Here is a 15169-nt window from a genome sequence, read left to right on the forward strand (position 1 = left end):
TACTGAATAATACGTTAGTAGATTAATCACACACACTACATAAAATATTGAACTATTTGCTAGTTAATTGTACTTATTAGTATTTATCTCAATCACCATAGTGCAGTGCGATAATGCGAGGTGCTAAAAAGTGACAGCGAATAAACTCTCGTGAAACAGCATTGATAGGTAGTATTTTTGTTTTATTTCAAAGAGACAGATTTAAGATACCTAAATCAAACCAAAATTTCTAGACACCTAGAGTTCTAATTCATATCTATAGTTTAAGTATCTTAAGGAATGTAAACCTAGGAAACAGCCTCATTAAAACATTCTTTGCAAAGTTAATGTCGATTAACAAAAAAAAACAAGAAATATATCAGATACCCACTGATATACCTACATATGTTTATCAGTTAAGGCACATGCTCCCAATATTTTTCCACATTTTCCATAAGTGATCGCCTTAACTGTTTACAATTGACGACAGCCGTGACGCAACGCGGCGCGGGCGCATCTCGACTGTTGACCGCTTGCGCAACAGCCAGAATGATGCGCGGTTCAACCTAACCGTCACAGAACTGTGACCAACAGATCTCGCACTTATTGCTAGTACGACAGCCATATTCGAACTTTAAGATACGTCAAATATTAGATATCTAAACAATATGGATCGGATATGTCAGTATCAAAGTGTCAAAAGTGAAGTTTTTGTTTGAAGAAAATTCAATACTTACATTACATACATAGTGTTTTTTCAACCATTAGCCATATTTGTGAATATAGTCCATACTAAGCAACTTTTAGTATGGGATCAACGCCCAAATTGCGAAAAAAATCCTATATTGGGCTGGCTTTTTTATAGGTACATCTTGGCTAATCAGTATAACATGTAACACTGTAACACTGTTTAATTAGGTGACAATTTTTTTTATGGGAGACGCAAATATTTTTTGCGTTTTCGGGGTTGGTCTTATAGGTACGCCTTATGTAAAACGAACCTTCTGCAGAAATATAATCTGTGTCGGTCAACGATGCAGAGATTGCCCGCTTTACTGTTCACAACGAGTCCATGTAAGGTGCGGTCGCGGAAACTGCCATTCAATTCAACCATGTGACCATTGCATAAGAAGAAAGTTGCAGAGGATCCTGCTAACTAAACTGCCATAAAGTAAACGCAATGCGTACTTAAATACATTAAAGTATTTATTTCATATAGGAAAAAAATAACAAACCATACTCTGTGTTCAGCAACGCAAGTTTCGTAAAATAGATACAAATCAGCTACAGGCTTCGTTCTCGTTCGTTACAGGGTACGTATGTACCTGCAAATGATGAAATCAGCAAAAGACTTTGTCTAATAATTTTATTGGTCATGTTAGTAGTCGGCAATAGTTTAAAATGTATTATCATGTTTACGGACTTTCTGCCTTGCGGCCATGCAATAGTGTTCTTCATTAACATCTTAAATGCCAATAGGTGATGGTTGTACCAATACATTTTAAGGTGGCTACAATTATAATATAATATAAGTTACCTACTGTTTGTAAATTTCTGTACCTATTTAATTACCATCAAAAAATACATGTTGGTATTTTATTAAACTGATTATTTTATTCCATGTTTCCCTGATTCATGGAAAGCTTTTATTTAACAAGATCTCCAGTGTTAGGCTAGCCATTACTGCTATATATAATTGCTAACTACCTCATAATCGCAATGACGGCGCGAAAAGTATAATACATATTAATTAATAGTAGCAATAAAAGTTCTGTAAACGTACAAGTGCACTTGACGCCCTTAACGACGCTCATAGGTCAGGTCGTAGGTCGGCCGCGGATCATCAACATTCGGCGCTCACGCAACAGATCGGTCACTGGGCTTATTATTATTAGGTAACCGGCCATATTCGAACTTTAAGATACGTCAAATACTAGAGATTGAAACGATATGGAATGGATATGTCAGTGTATATGTGATATGGAATGCATATCCATATCGTTTCAATCTCTAGTATTTGACGTATCTTAAAGTTCGAATATGGCTGAACGTCATTTGAAATTAATTGCGACTTCGAATTACCCTTAAGTGAGAAGAATGATGAATCATTGTCAGATATTAAAAGCACAAATTTACGTCTGACGTAGACAACAGTTATTAAAAGCACAAATTTACGTCTGAATACGAAGTTACAAAGAACTTTCTAGGCGCTTTTACAGTTGCATTCAAAAGTTCTTCAGTATTCGAATAAAAAACACTCCTAGCAAATATTCCGGCAGCTTATATTTTGGTTTTTAAGTACGAATGAAGGTGCTAATTTGCGACGATTAACGCCTAGAGGTGCCGTTATCTAAATACGTTGTTCAGCTTAGATCGTTTTCTATAGATAAAACAAGCAAATATCCTACTATTTGGCCCTACCCTTTATTGTCACTTTTACTAATAAGGGTGTAAAACATTAAGACACTTTTTGACGATGCATGTGGTTGAACTCTACATATTGTGAAATTTTGAACGAAGTTTGTTATGGATGCTTTTTGCACTTTGGACGAAACCGGCGATACAACTAAGACAACCTTCTATGTACTTACATTTATCTGAACATCTGCGGCTATATAGTTGTTAACAAGTTTTACCACAGAATAAATTTAAAAGTGTACAAATTACTGTCTTGGGTGAGACTTGAACTCACGGCCTCTGGATCGATTCTCCAGCGCTCTGCCATCTGAGCATTGTTCGCAGACGTTTCTGCTTGTTACAAATAAAAATTAAGTGTTTTCACGTTCCTTTATTATAAAATTATTTTAATCAGTTAATTTTATTTTATTAGTTAGATATCGTACTTAATGTAAAGTATCTATAAAGCCCTAAATAGTCTTATTTGTAAGGAGCTACTTTTCTCTTAGGCAAACTGCTTCGTTAGGCTACGCTCGGCGCCGACACTTTGATTAATATCAATGTTAGTTTACTTGATATTTATACAAACGTACTCAACATAATGAACAACCAATTTATCACAACACACATTGCAATTGACATTGTCAATTTGTATGTATTAAGTCATACCATGTCATAGTAATAATTTTATATGTAGTTGAATAATTTGTTTCGGTATATTATATGTAATTACTATTAGCATAATAACGTGTGTTATTGCTCTACGATATTATATTATGTACTTATACAGTGTTACCTAAATAGTTACTTACGTTCTTTGATGAATAATACACAGTGAACTTTTAGTGCTCTTTAAAAGTATTTATTATTGTATGGTATAACGAAAACTACAACATTTATCAATTTTATAGCGAAGGGTTTTAATTGGTAATTATTATGTGTTTTATCAAATAAACACTCCATTTCTCAACGTATCGTACCAGTAAAATACTACTTTTAAGGGGTTACACGGTAATAAAACTTTACGATCGGTCATTACGTGACGAGAATTTCATTAGCGGAATTCCAATCACATGCCTATAGGTTAAATACAGTTATATTATTTCCATAAAACGCAAATTATTTGAGTATTTGTATAATATAACTTCATAGAGCATACCTCTATGAAGTCGCCATACTTAATAAGAGACACCAGCCTGGATATTGTTAAATTATTTGAAGTTAATGTCAGTCAGTTCGCCTGAGCACACTTTTCCCACTCAGCTAAAAGTCTATTTATCACCTATTTCCAAGCTCGATAGTGTTCTAACACACCCAATCGTTAAACAAAGATAAATGGCCGCGTCACTAAACCTAATGGGTCTGTTAGCAGCATGATTGGTACCCACGAGCTTAGGTAAAAGCTCCAGACTTACGAAACCTGCGCATAAGCACAAGCTCGGAGCACAGGTGTTCTACTTACACTTACTTAAGAACACACACACGTTGTGGACCGATTTTGAAACGTATACTCGTATAGGTACCAATAGATTGATCTAGATTCTGACGCGTGCGGGATAAAAAGTTGTTCGAATGTTCGCATTCACGGACCTACCATATCTAGATCTAGCAAGAATAGCCTCTATTTCCATGCAGAAAGAACTTGAGCTCATTACTGATTCAACGGACAGCTTGATTTGAGCCATTAGCAATAAATGTCTTATTTTGACATTTCGGCCAGTGCCAGGTGTCAGTGTAACATTGCAAAAATTGCATTTAATTGGGATAAAAAACGGAGTCGATGTCGTTGTGAACTGTCATTGCTGAATGGTCGAGCTTATTACGATTTCATTTATTTTAAGAGCAAACAATCAAGCGTGAAGCCTAAACATCATTCGTCTGTTTTTAACAGTACCACTACATATTTGTAATGCAAACATTTATTTTATAAATATAATACAATATTTATTAGCTAACTTAACAACCTTCGAATGTATGCATACATAACTAACATAGTTACAAAAAATTACAAGAATGTCGTGCCCACACACATCACATTTGTAACAGCTGTTAAATGTGATTCACGTACCTCACGTGAATGACTCCAACTCAATACCCATCTAGTCAAATGACAGAGATTACTGGATGGTGGTACGATGTATGTGTTGTGCACGATTATTATATGGTCTTAAGGTCGCTAGGCAGCTCTTATCGGTTTTGTGCTTAACCAACTCCTCTACGCAGCCCAGCAAAGCCTTACAACTTTAACAAAAAAATATATAACACATTATATTAAGGTGGTATTTTTATCTGTTATGTTTGAGTTGCTTCGCTGTATCCTTTGCCCTGTGCGACGTCGCATTTTTTAATAAGTCGTGTTTTTTTTTCAAGGCGGTAATGGATAGTTGTATGTACCAATTTTAGACACAATTTCTAACGGCCATTTTTTGTTCTAGGGCGCTAATTTTAGCGCTATGGTGCGCACACGCATTGGCGCTGACGCCGCTTTCGGCGGCGGCGGACGACAACGAGTGCGCGCTGTACCTGTCCGGGCCGGGCCGCACCTCCGCTTTCGACTACAGCCTCAACCTGCTACGAGGCAACTTGTGAGTACCTACTAATGCTAGAAAAATTCTGTTTGTTTTTTTTTACAAATAAAGGAAAACAGGGAAGAACTCACTGGCACGGGCTAGACATGAACTCACAACTCATATGAAACATATGGTGGAAATATTCGCTGTCAACAGGTAATAGTATATAGAGGAACTGACTGCAATCCCGACTCCGGAGTCGCGAGTTCGGGTCTCGCCCGAGGCAGTGATATTTCCTTTTTCTAAACATTGTTGTACTATTTGCAGGTGTCTGCTTAATACAAAAAATTGTAACACAAAGACTAGCCAGCTTTATATGATCAGCTGCATCGAAATTAGAGCGTTCATTTTGAAACATATTCGATTGCCATAGACTGGCATAGACCGATATGAAGAAAAATGTTACCTACTTAACCTCTTTTTACATCAGCGGTAGAATCTAAAGCATGTAGGTAGAGTCATAGAGTCGATTTCGATAGCCCAGACGGTGCAAGTGTTATTTTAAACGTCAAACTTCAAAACAAACAGTTGCTCGTCTGGGCTACGAGTATCAAAGTCGCTTAATCAATGAACTGAAGATAGGATATGCTGGATATATTATTACATATTTAGTAAACACAAATGAAAATCGTAAACTTAAAAATTTTCAGATCCACTAAATGGATTTAATTTTACTTCCTTACATATTTTACATAACTGTTATTTTACTGTTGCATCTCTGTATTTGAGTATAATTGCAGTATTATGTAATAAAGCTAGTAAATGCCACATCTAATTTCTAACTAAGAAGCTACACTTATACTGCATACGTAACAAGACCTTTAACAAATGCTACACTTTCATGAGCAACTTCTTACTTACTATGTCGAAAATGGCATAAGTCTGCACCACAATCGCTAGCAATGTTGATAAAAGAGCACAGAGATGCCGTGACAGCGATCCGAAAATAAAAAGGGCATTTTCGACGTTGACGACCCTCCTTTGTTTATTTAAGTCGAGTCCGAATCTAACAGTAGATACAAAATACTAACAACAGTAAACAATCAAAACATGTAAGTTACTCTACTCAAGTGAATCGATAACTTGAAATGAACTTGAACGAATTCCTACTTTTTAGATCGTTTATCGTATCACGATCGATATACTTAAAGCTGATTTGACTAAGCAACCAGTTGTCAATATCACAATAGTGTAGTACATGCAAATTTCATGTAACAATATGTCAACGTAAGTTGCTTAAAACTAGTACCTACCTACTGGTAGTTCGATTAGTGTGTCAACAAGACGAGATTCTTGTCAAGCGACCACTTAACATCTTAATCGATAATAAAGTTAAACAGTAAGCTATGGGTAAACTAGTCAAGTACCTAGACAGCTTGGTATAAGTATTTCACGTCACTATATCAAAATACTTTTATGACAATCAATTTAATATTAAACAGGTTATTTTTCATTTAGCAAAACCACTAAAAGCTACTAATCACTGACAGATCAAAATAACTTCATTAAAGGACCCCGCAGCAAACATAGGGAAAAAGTAGTTTCAGTTAAATCTCACGAAATTTTAGTATGATGTTAATTTGGCTCTCCTGATTATTTTTTTGTATGGGCACAAATCTCTCAGAAGTATACTTTCAGAAATAATCAATGTAATTGTTTTATACAAAATATGTGTTTGTTAACCATTTTTAAGTAATTCCTCCTCTTTGTCCTGTTTTGCATGTCGTTCGTAACATAGATAATTGATAACATGCGATGTCAACGTGACAGATATATTATAAATATCATATAACATTTCGTGATGACGATGCATTATTTATGTAAGTAGAACCAGATCTACCATGACTGACTGTTATAATTCATCCGGTAGTCTCACCATCGGGAAGACTCAAAACTATACACGGGCTTAAACTAGCCTACATGACTGACAGTTGGTGGCTGCACCTTATAACGTCAGTCTGTTAGTGCGTGTCATAACAATATATCGATTTTATTAGAAACCATGTCGTGTAAATAGAAAATTATATACTTGATTATTTCTGAAAGTATACTTCTGAGAGAGTTGTGCCCATACAACAAAATAATCAGGAGAGCCAAATTAACATCATACTAAAATTTCGTGAGATTTAACTGAAACCACTTTTTCCCTATGTTTGCTGCCCGCAGCAACCATACCGCAGGACCCCGGTCCTTTGTGCCCTTACTAGAGCGACAGTCAGCCAGACACTTTCTAGTCTATGGCCAGACATATAGATATAAGTTATTCAGTCATTGTAGGTTCAAATGTTGCATTGTACACCAGCCGTAAAATTGCATGGCCACTTTATAAATGAAATTTTTCATAATGTGTCCAATTTGTCCATGGAATTTTGCAACTCACTGTACAAGTGTTATAACTACATACATTATCGAATGGAACGACGATCTATTTAAACTCTGTCTAAATAATGAACAATATGTAAAGTTCCTCCGTTTCGAGAACAGTAGAATAGATTTACGTGGGCCGTTTGACCACGCAGCTTACCGTTGGGTGCAATGTCACCTGCGCCGGAGCGGGTTCTTTCTCCGCGGTTGCGTCACGCCGATGCGACGCGCGCGCACTTGACACACTTACCCGACACCGTTTACTTCCAAAGCTTTACTTTCCACCAGATTTTTTTATAACTAGATTTTTTTATAAATAGGGAGGTAGTATTAAACATACAACAAGTAGACGTGTCACTCATCACGTTATGGCTCAATCCATATAAGTTGTTGCACATTTACAAGTAGAACTTACAATAAAGTTCACCTTTCCAACAGACGAAATTCATACACCTATTTTAAGCTATATTTACCGGCCTATTTATAGTACCTAAGTATAACTGCGTAGGTGACATTATTACATTATACTAATTATAAGTAGGTAAAATTACTTACAAGTGTGAAGTACACGGACACGGACTAAGTAACATAACAGCCACAACAAATCGTACGTAACTGTCCGAAACTAAAGCAATAACATGCATGACAAAGTGTAAAGAATGTCTTTTGTTTCAATCTCTAGTCTCAATTCGTTTCAAATGTTACTATCTCAAACAACATCAGAAGCGCGGTCTCTGTTTAATGTCTTTGTTTTACGTGACGTAAGTTGGTTAAATAGCTCAGGCTTTACGCCACAAGTTTATCAGATCTTTGGTAGCTTATTCCGCGCCCCGCCAGACAGATTACTGACCTGCGAATGTTGTAATGCAAGTAGCGTATCAACAATTGCTTTCATCTCGGTCTCACGCATCATATTAGGCAACTTGGACGCTCACTTTCAAAATCCTTTCGCTAACGCTTAGGTTAACTGTTTAGTGTATATGGGGTTAGGTTAGTGAAGTAACAGAGTGTTTTATGAATTTGTGCATCGCCGGAGGAGTAAGTAAGGCCTATTTTAAGGTAGGTAACTACCGTCAGATGCGCGTGACTATGTAAAATATAGGTACATACAGTGTGATCTTGTTATGTCTGATCATACCTTGAGGGGTCAATAAATATAGGTCATAATGAACAACTTTTACTATGGGGCCAATCCCGAATACGCTAAAAAAACTGCTAATGGGACAGCAGATTTCAGTAAAATGCTTCAGTATGACCTTAAATATTCAGCCGTCAGAGTATGGTCATACATAACAAAATTACTCTGTTTAGTATAGATAAAGTATGAGTGATAATTCTAAATGAATACATAAGACTGAAATACCTACCGACCCTACCGTAAAAATGCAAAATACGGTAGGTATGGATGATCATCACAATTGACGACAGACTCGAAATTACTTCCCACTTCCTCAGTTAAACCGTGACAATTACCACATGACACGTAACATTTCATTCAATTATACCTATCTGCTTATCGGCAACTCTAACCTCTCGCAGACAAGTGACGAACGAACGGGGTAAAGGTGAAGAGGTTCATATATCCGTGGCAGCTCACGTTACCATTTCAACTGTTAACTCCTTGGTGTTAAGTGCCGGTGTTAATAACAAAATCTGTGTTCATATCAGTTATACTCATATTTCGTGAGTCGTTTATTTAAATAATTAATCTACATCATATTTAGGTGTCAGTCATTGTAAAAAATATTTCATCTAGGTATCGTTTATTTCTTTTATCTAACATTTAGATTTTACTTTGTCGATGTATGAAATTTCTACATGCACGAAACATTAAGATAAGTAAATATTAAAGGTTACTTACAACCGGTAAAATCAAGGCCTATTACCTGACTTACATTTGATTTGCGAGCTCTAGTAAAACCTAGTAAAACACAATAGAAAATAAGGGTCACCTTTAGCTACGCAAGAATGAGTGCATGGTTTGTTTGCTAGAGGCAAGCTTTTCAGAGTTAACAGCTTCTTGCAAATCATCCACACACCAACATATCCACAATACAAGTATTTGTTGTAGTAGAGAGACTCTACATGGTAATTAATCTCGCCTCGTCCGCAGAAGAGGAAAAAACATGTAGATTAATAAAATGCTTGTTGCTAGAGGCCTACTTAAATAAAGAATATTTTGAATCCTTGAATCTGATAAAATTCCTTTTGTAAAAATAGACAAGACGGAAATCATGGTAAAATTAGAAAGCAAAAGTCTTAAAAATAGATAAATGAGTTGTTATTACTACACGTACTAAAGATAAAGATAAAAGATAGTTTATTCAAGTAGGCATAATTACAATGCGCTTATGAACGTCAAATAAAGCTAACCGGCTAAAGCTAAGAGACTACGAGTAGGTATAATATCATTATTACCTATACATACATTTACAGTGTCACTCCAATTCGCGTACGCACTTACAACAACAAAAACCCATAGATAATAACAGTAATTAGATGCATGTAAAGTTGCTAAATGAACATTTGTGTAAAGTCAATATGCTGTCAATAGTCAATATGGTTCCGTCCCAGCATGTGTACCATAGCGGGTCACATGTTCTTGAATGGTTATAACGGTCTCCATGCCATTAACGCGCTGACCTTCTTGCGGCTTTGACCAGCAAACACTAGAAACAGCAGTCATTATTACTCGAGGGTTAATGGAGAATATCAACAACTGATTTGTACTACGGAACAAACAGTAAAAGCAGGCTATCTAAACTCTAAACTTGAAATGTTCTGAGTCATAACCTAAACGCGTGGGTTTCGATTATACTTATTTATTAGGATGAATATGAAAATGAGAAGTAGCAGGCAGGTGAAAATTAGTTCCTGTTAACTAGTAAGCAGGGATCGGAACCGGGATCAAAAACATCCAAATAACCATATTTTTTTAATTATTTTATACTCGAAATGTAGGACTCAGCTGTGTGTTTAGGTAACGACTTCGTGTTATTAGATTGCTCAATTAGAAATGAAATAATTAACAAAGAACGAAAAAATCCAGTTTTCGTGCGTTCATACAAAAAATACCGGTATCCGATCCCTGCTAGTAAGTCTGCAATACTTTTCTCCTTGTTAGAAATTATGCGTTTATATGCACTCTACTCTCGTCCTGACTTAATTTTAATTGTATTTACCACAATACCATTATTAAATAAAAAGAAGTGAAAAATTACGTACAGTGTCTATAAAACATATCGGGTTGCCTAGCCAAGGGATAATCGTTAATAAAAAACGCAAATGTAATAGTTTAAATAATGTATGGAAATGTTCCAAAATAAAGTGCATGTTCAGATATTTTTAGCACCTTGGCCGCTCCGATATGTTTAATTTGATGGCGACTGTACCTATATTTATTATAACAATATTATTTGGTGAGCGCTCGGGTCACAGCTATGATAATGCCTTATAATTACCGAATGACCGACTTAGTACAAGATTAGGTTCAAATTAGTTCCATATCCAATCTGGATAAGACACGGATGTTACGGTTTTGTTCTAGATGTCGTAACGAGTGTCGCTAGTTTATTACGGAGTCGTCTGATCCCACGGTTTTGCCGGAAACCCCGTAATGCGATAAAAAATATGCACGGATTCACGCCATTTTATATTTGTGTTGTGCTTATTTCTTAAGTAACAGGCAGCGTTTTGCTTCAGGTTCCTCTAGTTTTATAATTGTACGCGTTTTTAATGATTGACAACATTTATTGTATAATTTTGCTTAGATTTCAAATCAAGGGTGGACTGTTACCCCACTGCTTTTTTATGGAAACTTTAATTACTTATAGTCACTGTGCAGTCAGTGCGAAATTCCCACTGGCATGGTCGTTGCAGTTTTGTAGCACGTTTAATGTTTATCGGTTCTAAGGCTAATTTTTAATTTCTTATTTTCAAAACCTGGCAGTTTTAATAAAAGTTAATTTACAAATTAGTACTGATAAAAATAACTTAGGTCATGCGGTATACACAATCTAATTATTTCAACATGACGCCTTATTACCTTACCTAACAAATTATAAGAAGATCGCTATCACATAGCAAGCTAAAACAGTTTATGTTACGACGCAGATTAGACATAGTTACTAGACATACGGCCAATTACCGTAAGTCTATACCCCGGGTAAGATTAAATTGCCCGTGTGATTGACATGTTCTGAAACCTCAGTAGTGTTTTTGATACTTCCCTGTCAGTTATACGTGGTTATACCTCGTGTATATCGGTGACCTAGATACACCTGTGGCAGTAAATCTTACGCAACGGTTGTAAGCAGTTAAGATGTTTGGAGGATATTTTACTTGTCATCAATATCACGACTATCAAATGATTATATTACTCTCTAAAATCGAATAACTTGTTGCGAAATCGTCATGGAAACGTATCAACATTATATTGATTTTCTCTGAAAAGTACAGCTACGCCTGTTTCTTCCTTTATTTGGAAGGCACATACCCATACGGCATTCAGCTATAATTGAAAATTGTATAATAATATTTTAAACGGCTATTAAATTAATAATGATTAAATATTTTTAAACATAAGTCAATAATAGTAGTAGTAAACTCTTTATGGTACAAAAAGGCATATAAAAAATTACAGCGTGTGTGTATTAAAAATTTAATTAATTGTAATTTAACCGTGAATTAAAAATTTGACATACAATAAAACGCTTATTAAGCGAAATACCTTATTTGAAGCCTACGTATACATATACAATTAGGAATTATAACTCACTCGTGAGTTATAGCTTTTTTTAGAATCCATAACTCCCGCGGGAATATAGGCCTATACGAGTATAGTATATGCCTTGCGGGGATATTATAGGCCTTTGTCCTTCGGTACACCTGTATGAAATAAGATCTTTTTCGAGCAAGTGTTGAAAACTCCTTTACCTTGTCGCGTTTTTTAATAACGTATATGAACGTACGTGGTTTTGTGGTCTGAAAGCTAAACCACCTCAAAAGGCACACACAACTCTAGTAACATGCGATGAATACTAGTGCATGTATTACGAATACCACATTTTATGGACTAAACTAAACAAAACCTGTCATGGGCGGCTGCGCAGACCCACTTTTCTGTTTTGGCTTTCTTACAGAGATTTGTCTGTGTAACGCTTTGTGGATCCACTTTATAAAATAAAAAAACAACGGGTTGCACTCCGGGAGTGCCGACAGAAGTGAAAACTCAATGACTAGTCCAAAATGTCTGCAGCACTATCTATAATTGACCCGTCCTCCTTTCTATTGAAAAACTTTAGTTCCGAAATTGCTGGTCAGTGAGCTTGTTTAAAATTCGAAATTCAAATTTGTAGCGTTAATTGTTTAAAATTCAAATAGAAATTGTAAAGTTACCTTGCAGACCTCGCATCTAAATATATTTGGTCATGATATTTTGAGTTTTATTCACCAGTACTAGAATTCACTTTTATTAGCGATTTCATCAAGATATAACTTTATTGAATTATATTTGAGTGATATAAACTTAGAATGTAACTGTGAGATCCTCGTATTTCAGCCCGTACAAGATTAGAACATTGAGCTTTATTGCTTAATATAAAAGTCCAGTTTTAAATAATTGGCCTGATTATGATACGTTATGACTAAAGTTCTTTGGTGAATAAAAACGAAACAGCAAGCTCAGGCATACATTTTCGCCACGCGGTAGAAAGAGAGGGTTACGCCTTATGCCTTACGCCTTACGCTGTCTCGAGTTTATCATTTTTTCACTCAAAAAGTGCACAGCGCCGCTAAAGAAGTTTTCACTTCAAAAACTGCGGGAAAGATAAACAATTATATTTCATAGATAAAATGTCAAATCATATGTTTGTTACAGCGGTTACGAGGGTCAACACACATGCATCACGTATGAATCTGTTAACCAAGCCTACTTGGACGCACGGAAACGAATTTGTAAGTAAAACCTCTGTATAAAAGTAATAAACTGAAAGTACCTAATAAAAACAAAAGTCCGACAGAATCTGTTATTCTGTCGGACTTTTATTTTAGTTGTTATAGGTATTATTTTGCTTTTCAGAGTTCAACGATGGCCTATGACAACTAATAGGTTCTCGTACTGTTACTCGTAGCTGCAGTGAGAGATAAAGTACCCCATGCATACAGACTTCTATATATGCAGGGGGGATACATTATCACTGCAGCTGACTGTACCTTTTAAAAATACCGTTAGTTTATTTAAACTCTTTTGTCCCCAGTGGTCGCTCAGCCTAAAGGCGACTGGAAGCCAGAGGACTACGCTAGTGCGGGCGAACTCATTCTTGACATTTCCATCAGTTTGGCGCGAACGTAAGTAGAGCCTTTTACTTTCTCATCAAATAACATAATTATCTTCGTCTAGACAAGGAGTTCTCAAACGTTCTGTGGTACGTGAAAGTATAACTTTCTTAAATACAAAACGAAATAAATGCAATCTATACATATTTAGCAATTTAAATTCTTCTGCCTAAATACCCAAGGATTTTTTTAAATATAATAGATGCTCATGATGACATCCCTTGGACGTCGACCGAGTATGTAGGTACTCGTAGATGTATGAAAGCCTGTGCAATGCGTCGATAATACTACATAAATTTTCACCGTAATTACAGTATTGCAAAAACCTTGCGATGGTTCATCCGTATTAGTTAATACGGCGATGCAGGTCATAGTTGAGGTGACGTAAGTTCGTGACTTACCTAATGTCTAACTCGAGTCATGTGATTTGGGATGTTTTGATATGCTCGTTAAAACTGCTTAGAAAGCTTATTTGAATTACTTAACCTGTTTTTAATAGTTACATACATCTGCATTATTTTATTCTGTTAGTATTAGAGGTGTTTCGTTATTACGAAATAAATTTTAAAATAAAAACAAATGCATTTCAAATGCGTTGAAGTCAAAATTAGCGCGACATAAATATTCGAATACATTAGTCATTAATTTTTAGGATTAGTTGAGTGTCTAAGTAAGTATCACATTATAGCGCTCACTGCAACTGCTATACATATTTAATTTGAATACCAATATAACCCACAATACTAAAATCAGGAATATAGTTACCGATTTCTACGCATATAGGAGGAAATAAATAGCCTGAAATAAATAGAACCAAAAATGTGAATTTTTAGAAGTACATAATGTATAAAATATAAAATTATAGGCTCTATGGAAGGTAGACAATCTATGTCCAAAGCAAAATAATAAAGTATTTTAATCGTTTATAAACTCCAACTGTTCTGAGGTGCACTCGTTTCACTATAATTAGCACAATCACCAAGCTTAGTCAGCTTAAAGATCAAGAAGACGGATAGCCCAACGGTCACGGAACTACAAATGACCTTAAATAAACGATTGGTCTTTATTCTTATGTGGATCAATTGAAAAAGATCAATAAAACCGGCTTCGAAGGTCAATTCCTTCTCAACTCTAACAAGCTTATTTCATCCTGGACAGTCTACCTATTCATGACCGACGCTGATCACGAAGCGAAATAAGATAGATGTCTTTACAAACATGTAAAAAATACTAATTACACGATAGATATTTTAGGAACAAGGGTTGAAATAATAAAGCTTTACCTTGAAATTGATTCACGCATTATTGTTACATGTCATGTAGATCACACGGTAGATAAATAATGTCAGAGATGTATTCAGAAGACATACCCTTTAGCCATGAGATATGAGATCATTGTATCAAGTGTTGTGTTGTGTTTTTGTATCAAGTAAGAATTTACATATGTTTTGTTTTGATCGTTATCGGTATTGCTTAGGTACCTACTAGTTATAAAAATTTACAGTTATTATTGACAGTTGAAT

At 35.5% G+C, this 15169-nt stretch overlaps 2 protein-coding genes across 2 annotated transcripts in view; both read left to right on the forward strand.

Annotated features, from left to right (window-relative positions):
• LOC134662046 (protein CREG1) overlaps positions 1 to 15169 on the forward strand; it is a 550933-nt gene that overhangs the window by 124647 nt on the left and 411117 nt on the right. The gene's annotated exons all lie outside the window — the stretch shown is intronic.
• LOC134661943 (chorion peroxidase) overlaps positions 1 to 15169 on the forward strand; it is a 34622-nt gene that overhangs the window by 6241 nt on the left and 13212 nt on the right. Inside the window, exons 2-4 of the mRNA XM_063518199.1 lie at positions 4812 to 4961; positions 13189 to 13265; positions 13568 to 13658. Coding sequence (XP_063374269.1) covers positions 4812 to 4961; positions 13189 to 13265; positions 13568 to 13658 — 318 coding nt within the window. The remainder of the gene's footprint in view (positions 1 to 4811; positions 4962 to 13188; positions 13266 to 13567; positions 13659 to 15169) is intronic.

The sequence above is a fragment of the Cydia amplana genome, chromosome 2 (assembly GCF_948474715.1).
Source record: "Cydia amplana chromosome 2, ilCydAmpl1.1, whole genome shotgun sequence".
Classification (NCBI taxonomy): Eukaryota; Metazoa; Arthropoda; class Insecta; order Lepidoptera; family Tortricidae; genus Cydia; species Cydia amplana.